At 30.4% G+C, this 8,103-nt stretch overlaps 2 protein-coding genes across 2 annotated transcripts; both read left to right on the top strand.

Annotated features, from left to right (window-relative positions):
• Window positions 1-305: 305 nt before the first annotated feature.
• Window positions 306-895, top strand: GatC (glutamyl-tRNA(Gln) amidotransferase subunit C, mitochondrial). The gene has a single exon (XM_065501945.1). It carries the CDS (start codon window positions 394-396, stop codon window positions 850-852), a length of 459 nt encoding a protein of 152 aa, XP_065358017.1. The 5' UTR covers window positions 306-393; the 3' UTR covers window positions 853-895.
• Window positions 895-7,528, top strand: DNApol-gamma35 (DNA polymerase subunit gamma-2, mitochondrial). The gene is made up of 3 exons (XM_065501944.1): window positions 895-1,636; window positions 7,015-7,125; window positions 7,196-7,528. The coding sequence occupies exons 1-3, from the start codon at window positions 895-897 to the stop codon at window positions 7,480-7,482; spliced, it is 1,140 nt and encodes a 379-aa protein (XP_065358016.1). The 3' UTR covers window positions 7,483-7,528.
• The last annotated feature ends 575 nt before the right edge of the window (window positions 7,529-8,103 follow it).

Here is an 8,103-nt window from a genome sequence, read left to right on the forward strand (position 1 = left end):
AGCTGTTCTACTGAGTCTACTTTATTAATTTACTTTGTTTACTCTCTTCAAAATGAGTAAAACCAAAAAAGTTTGTTGGCCAGAGTTTGTTAAATTCTCGGGGGCTTTTGCGGTTTGCTCATATGTAGCAAACTTTATTTTGACATTTTAACAAACTATTACAATAACAAATTTTGTGTTATATTCACCACACTAAAGAAAATATTATGTTATGCTTATCATCTAAAACTACAATAAAAAATCAACTGTTTCCGTTTTGTTTTGTTCACGCTGATCAATTTTGTTCTAATTGGACGAAAACGGCAACACTGGTCGCAGTTTAGGCAAAATAATTATTTATGATTGAAGCTTTAATTGTGTAAAATAAATTAAACTTAATCTTGTCTTGATATAATGAAACGCGTCCTGAATTCTCGAGCTTACTGTGTATCAGTAGCTAAAGCTGTAGAGGAAAGGCTAGATTTTACAAAATTACGTCACGATAGCAAAGTACCCGAACAGCCGGTGAAAGAAAAGTTTAACCTGGCTAACGAAGAAGTGATTGAAATAAATAATAAAATTGTACAGCTTTTGGAGCGTCTTGCATTGGTAAATCTAGATGGTGCAGAGGCTTTGAACACCTTGAAAAGTAGTATTCAATTTGCCAAAAGAATCGAAGGTATTGATATTGCTCATAAGAAGCCGTTATACACTGTATTAGAGGATCAATCATTACATCTACGTGGTGATACAGTCAGCGAAGGAAATTGCCGGGACAAAATTCTACAAAACGCTAAAATCACTGAAGAAGATTATTTTATTTCACCGCTAGGCAATATACCCTTAAGACAGGAAGATAATCAATTAAATTAAATAAAGCTTATCTATTATAGTAAAAAGTTTATTTTCTCTAACATGACGAAGCCTCTTAAGTATTTATTGCAGTCTTTAAATGATTCAAATTATTTAGCAGCAAAATGTGTCTTGGGTAAGAATGAAAGAATACGGTTGGAATGCTCGTTACTTAAAAATGGCTTAAAATTGCGAGAACAATTACTTAAACAGTGGGGTAAAACTTCCACAAGTTGGGCGACTCCATGCGGCGATACACCAAAAAATGGACGAAAGCAGATGGAATATTACAATCGACTTTCCTTTTTACAAAATGGAGATTTCCAAAATTCATATCAACATATATATAAACAACAAATAGTTAATTCGTCGGCTTCCGTTGTGTTAAAAACAATTTGCAATAACATCGCCAATAATTTCATCTGTGAGGAAGATCTTTTTTATGGTTCGGAGACTAGGTTTCTCTTGATCTCTGAATATTTTGTGGATTCAGAAAGTGGATTGTCAAATTTTTATAACTTACAACGAGAACGTAAAATTTGGTGGATGCGTTCCTCTGCCGATTCGAGCCGTTATTGTGTTGAACCATTTGATATTTATGCTAACAAAAATGTTCAAGATTATATAAGTCAAAAATGCAAATCAATAACAATCAAAGCCAATTTTCCTTTTGGGTTTGTCAATATGGAGTCAATTACCCTGGTGCCATTACATGATATCAACTTTTTAAATTCACTCCACACTGAAGATTCTACCAATACTTCATTAATACGTTCTGTGATTAATTTGGATTTAACAACATATGGTAATATAATAATTTTTATTTACAGACGACAATACTGTGATAATGTGTATTAATACATTAAAATATTACTAGGTACATCCATTCTCAATGTTTTGCACGTTATATTAAAACTAACACATATTTATTTGGAAAAAATTTTATTTGAATTGAATATTTTAGGAAAAAAAGTAAATACACAAAAATTTGTTTAAATATTTTTTTTGTCTTAGACATTTCGTTTTGTTTTTTTCTAATTTTCTTTTGTTTGACGTTATAGGGAATGTATAATTGAGAACGTACTTTCTAATAATTGTACCTTGCTTGTTCTGCTATGGTAATATAATAATTTTTATTTACAGACGACAATACTGTGATAATGTGTATTAATACTTTAAAATATTACTAGGTACATCTATTCGGCATTTTTTATAGAAAAAGTTAATGGCAAAGCAATCCCAACAAACCAAAACTATTTAGAAATCACTAGTAACATAAGCTTTAAGCTTATAAAAGTGTTGTGATTACAATTGTAAAAGTTTTATTAAAAATTATTTAATAATGAAAACTGAACCCTTGCTATAACACAGAAAAAAGAAATTCATTGAGAATAGGAACATGTTCATAAATATTATAAAACTAGCTGATCCGGCAAACGTTGTTCTGCCATACAAATTATTTCTAGTGAATATTTTGGTTGTTAAATAAAAAATAGCGAATGTATTCTAAGTGAAGTTGGCATTATAGGTATTTTTGATGCCAAATGAAGAGAAATACAAACAAAATTTTTTGGCGAAAAATATTTAAAAAAATGGGTGGATAGGGACATCCTAATGTCCTAGCGGTATGATATATAATATTCTCGTACCTACCTAAAATATATATAAAATTTCATAAAAATAGTTAAATATTGATATTTGGATATTGCTCATACAAAATACTAAAATCTCGGCTAAAAAACGGGTGGATGAGGGTCGGTTGATGAAAATATGGGGTTATAGGTATATTTTAATGTCAAATAAATAAAATGCGAAAAAAAAGATTTTGGCCAAAAAATGGTAAAAATAAATTCGGGATAGGGTCACCCTAATGACCTAGCGGTATGAAATATACTTTACGACCTATTCTCATACCTACCAAACACACATACAAAATTTCATAAAATTCGGTTATGCCGTTTCGGAGGAGTTCAAACACTAACATTGTGACACGAGATTTTTATATATTAGATTGTACATGACGGAAATTTTGGCATTTTTTATTTAAATTGTATGATATTTTATAAGAAACTGCATTATAATTATATTATCTAATGAATTTGTTCAAAAATGTTTGCATAATAGCCACATACAGTGACTCACAGCTTATTTGATGCAGGTAAAATTATTTTAGAAAATCGAAAATTAGTCGAATGTTCATTCAATTTATCAAACAAATTTTGTATAAAGTGTAATGATATATGTCCTGTTATAATGCTGAGGAAGAAAAAATAACAAAAACCAATCTAATTGAAGAAATATTAATGAAAAAAAGAATTTCTCCTTAAAATATGCTCACAGCTTAAATGATGCAGTGTATTTGATACTTTCTCTGATAATGAAATACCGTTGCAATGCATTTTTTTCTGTTTGGGCGCTAAGCTAAGGTCATTTTTAAAGAATTTTGATAAAAAATGACGCTGTTCGTCATTTGAAACAGTTCAAAATCCAACAATTAACTTTTGAAATTGTTGCTATTAGTTCCTCAACTGTCCAGCACATTATAGAAAGGTTTCGCCAGGAAACCTTTGTGTAAAATAGTACGATGATAGGATAATGTTAACTGGTGCCGCAACGATGCTGAAGTTTTGATGTGCATTTACAAGGGGAAAAAATGCAATTTTTTCAGTTGTAAACATTTTGCCATTAAATAATTACTTTTGCAATTTAATTTAAAAGATCCGAAATGTGTACGTAATTGTCGTTCTAATCTATATATATAAAAATGGATGTTTGTATGTGGGTATGTATGTGTGTATGTATGTTCCGAATGAACTCAAAAACGGTTCCACAGATTTGTTGAAATGAAAAACTTTGGACCGATTTTGATGAAATTTTCAGGGAATCTTCAGAATAACCCAGCGGGTAACACTGTAGTCAGATTTTTGATATTCGGTCTGTGGGCGGAGAGGTGTGTAAAAATCTAATTTTTACATTATACCGTTAATGTATGTTCCATATGGACTCAGAAATTGCTGGACCGAACGGAATCTTCAGAAAAGGTAACACTGTAAAGTCATATACATAAATATTTTTTTTTTATTTCCAACGTTCAAACAATGACAATTTTCATTTTGTTGCTTAACATCATTCTAAAAATTAATGATTTGGTGTATGCGAAAAAAGGAATACATTCCATTCTTTTATATTATCAATCGATGATAAACAATTTTGTTTACTCTTGCAAATTAGGTGCATGATTAAAAAATTTCCATATGAAATCTATTAAAAAAATAATATTTTGTTTCAAATAAAATTTGTTTTCGAAAGGGCATCTAGAGTCGCAGAAACGGGAAGAGAACGAGAATCACGGCTTCAGCAAATGCGTCGCAGTGCATCTTCATCGAGTGCTGCAGAAACACCTAAACAACATATAGTTGTTCACTCCCGAATGGCTCGATCAAGAGAAAGAATCGATTTAAAGTTGCCGGATTTTATTACAATAAGTTGATGACTACAGGAATCACAATGATGTACTAATTGGCGCAATGGACAAACATTACTTACATTGCAGCATTTTGAAGTTCCCTAAGGATCCCCGGGAATGTGCTGTTCGAACGGTAACTAAGTTACATTTCCGGCGCGAATCCTATTTCCAAACTCTTCCTTCAAAATATCCAAAATGCTTTCAAATGACATCGGCTTGATCCCTCCACAAATTAGATTTCATTTCCGGACTTCTGCCAAATGCAAATGAATATTCAAGACGTTGTCGACAAAGTATTCCCAAGTCTTACAACGAACTACTACAATTCGGATTGTCTGTGGGAACATGAAATTTTGGCACCAACAAATTATGATGTTAACAAGATCAATAAGCAAATACAATTGAAACTGCTTGGCAAAACAATAAAATACAAATAGATTGACACAGTAATGAACGAAGAACAAACCGTCGATTATCCTACTGAATTTTTGAATTCATTGGATCACCGACTTTGTCCGAAACTGTATATTAAAATCGAGATGCAATATAAAACAGATGTTTTCTAATATAAAACAGATGTTTTCTAGTAAGATATAAAATACAAAATTTGGTTAAAAACTGTTATGCCCAGTTTTTGACTTGTTATTTAAATACGTATTTAGTTAATTTTAACTTAAAATTAAGTTGTATTTAAATACAGTTTGAGTTTTTCAGTGCTACATAATTTGTCTTATTTAAATAAGATAAAAGTATGGTAGCACTACTAAATATCAAAAATTTATCGATAGTTTTGCTTAAAACAGCTGTTCAACAAAAACAAAAATTGATACATTTTGCCCAATAAGAAATAAAAGTTTATTAAACAATAAAATTATTGGTAGGAAAATGCACAAAAGAAGCTCCAATTACCCCGCATCGGAATTGTAGTTTTTGCAAGACGCTTTTTTTAGCAAGACGCTGTTGTTTGTTTTTTTTTTACTACAATAGATTGAAAAAAAACCAAACAACAAAAGTCAGCTGTCAAAAACATATGGTAGTTTATGAAACTTAAATAGAATTTAAATGACCAACGTCGGCCATTTAAGTATCATTTAAAAAAGCACTGAGAAACTCATTTTCGCATTTAAATAGAACTTAAATATAATTCATATTTAAATACGAAGTCAAAAACTGGCTCTTAGAGTTATTAAAAAATCGCCAGGCTATTTACGTGTCTCAGGCCACTAGAATAAGAAATGTAGGATCAAAATTAACATATTTTGCAAAATATTAAAATAAAAGTTTATTATACCCTTCAGCTTCGTGAGAAGGGTATATATAAGTTTGTCATTCCGTTTGTAATTTCTACATTTTTCATTTCCGACCCTATAAAGTATATATATTCTGGATCCTTATAGATAGCGGAGTCGATTAAGCCATGTCCGTCTGTCTGTCTGTCTGTCTGTCTGTCTGTCTGTCTGTCTGTCTGTCTGTCTGTCTGTCTGTCTGTCTGTCTGTCTGTCTGTCTGTCTGTCTGTTTGTCTGTCTGTCTGTCTGTCTGTCTGTCTGTCTGTCTGTCTGTCTGTCCGTCTGTCTGTCTGTTGAAATCAATTTTCTGAAGGCCCCAGATATCTCCGGGATCCAAATCTTCAACAATTCTGTCAGACATACTTTCGAGAATTTTGCTATTTAAAATCAGCAAAATCCGTCCATAAATAACGGAGATATGAGCAAAAATCCGAGACAACCTCTGAAAATTTCATCAAAAAACACAATGTATTGCATGCTTTGACAAAAAAACAACAAAACGTATGCTTGGATGTGCAAGCTTTGTGTATTTTGTTTTTTTTTTGTATTTTGTTTCTTTTGGCGTTGTTGTTGTTTTTTATACAACTAAAGTTTAGTTTGGTTGTGTGTTGGTTTTTTTGACAAAAAAACAACAAATCGTATGTTTGAATGTGCATGCTTTGCGTATTTTGTTTCTTTTGGCGTTGTTGTTGTTTTTTATACAATTAAACGTATGTTTGGATGTGTGTTGGTTTCATTGCCTTGCGTATTTTGTTTTTGTTTTTTCTTTTGGTGTTTTGTTTCGTTTGGCGTTGTTGTTGTTTTTTGTGTTCTTGATAAATTTAGGATGCTGTACGATGAAAGTGGGCAATGTACATACATATATACTAATTATAAAAATTAATAATGCATCCACAACAAAGGTGAAGGGTATATAAGATTCGGCATAGCCGAATATAGCACTCTTACTTGTTTTTACTTAAAATATATCCATATTTATCTGTCTTCGTGGGATACCGCTAACCAATTTCGCAGGTATGACCAAAAAAATTTAAATTTTTTAACGGCAGTTTCAAAACTCCAATTTCTAATTTTTAACAATTTTGTTAAACAAATTTAAAGAAAGCAAACAAAATTAAAAAAAAAAATTCTAATTTACATAAAAATTATTTTCATTTCATTTTGAAAACTGGAAAAACACCTAATTGTACGTTGTAACCATATTTTTTATAAAAATAATAATTTAAACTTCTAATTTTTATTTTTCCTATGCTATTCATATATTTTTCTGCATATTTGTGAGTAATTTTTCCATTTTTTGGGCTTTTATATATAAACTTACCCTGATTATTATACCCAATTTTTTTAAAAATTTAATACTCAGTATTGTCATTTGAATAAATTAAATAAATCGATTGAAAGAAAATATCACTTATGATTATATTTATTAGCTTTAATTTTAGACGCTAGTGATTATGGATCACTAAACAGAATTAATCCACTGATGTTAAACCGAAAACTGGCTCCATATCAAATTCTACTAGCAAGTTTGAATCGAGGAAGTAAGCTCATATACGTTTCAACTAATATTAAAAGACAATCCACTATTTGATTATCTATTAACTATTTCAGATAAAGCTATCGATGAACTGACCTTGCATCTGGAACATGTGCTAAGTAAAAGTGGTCTTCGATTATATAGTACATCCATACACATAAATTCTCAAATAGAACTCGAAGAAAATTTAATTTATATTGACAATATCGGCATACCATATGCATTAGTGGTCGATGATGAATCATGTAAAAGTGGATTAATAAAACTGCGTAGTCGTGATACCACTCTCTTTGAAACTATTCACATTAGCGACATACCAAATTATTTACTAAATATTTTTGAAAGTTCTGACAGTTTATAGAAATAAATAAATATGGATTGTTCTCCAAAGCAATCAAATGAGTGCAGTTAATCGATTTTCATTATTGAAGAATCTGTTAAAAAAAATTAATTATTGAAATTCAGCAGTTTCGTTTATTGATTATGTACCATCCCTCACTATTTGAAACACGAACAAATTTAAGAATATATTTTATCGTTTTTAAAAGAGATCGTATTAAAAAAAAGTAAAAGTTAAAATTTATTGAACATAAAAGTGTAAACAGCCAAGTTTAAGAACTAAAGGTACTAATTTTACCGGTTTTCCCCCTGTTTATCCCTTTCTGGTCCAACTATTGACGCTTCTAAGTAACGATCTATTTACGTTCCAAATTTCAATAAAATCGGTTCAGCCATTTAGGCGTGATGCTCAAACAAACCAACAAACAAACTTACAAAGACATTTATATATTTATATGGATACAATGAATACTCTGGGTAACTAGATCATATGTCCAGAGTTAAAATACACTGGTACATATTCCAATAAACGCACACTACTTTTTTTTAAAAAGATTGTAAAAATTAAACATGAACATATTTAGGGGGCTACAAATTTGTTTATTAAATTAGTTCACTTAATTTATTGTTTACAAAAAAAATT

Source organism: Calliphora vicina, chromosome 2 (assembly GCF_958450345.1).
Source record: "Calliphora vicina chromosome 2, idCalVici1.1, whole genome shotgun sequence".
NCBI lineage: Eukaryota > Metazoa > Arthropoda > Insecta > Diptera > Calliphoridae > Calliphora > Calliphora vicina.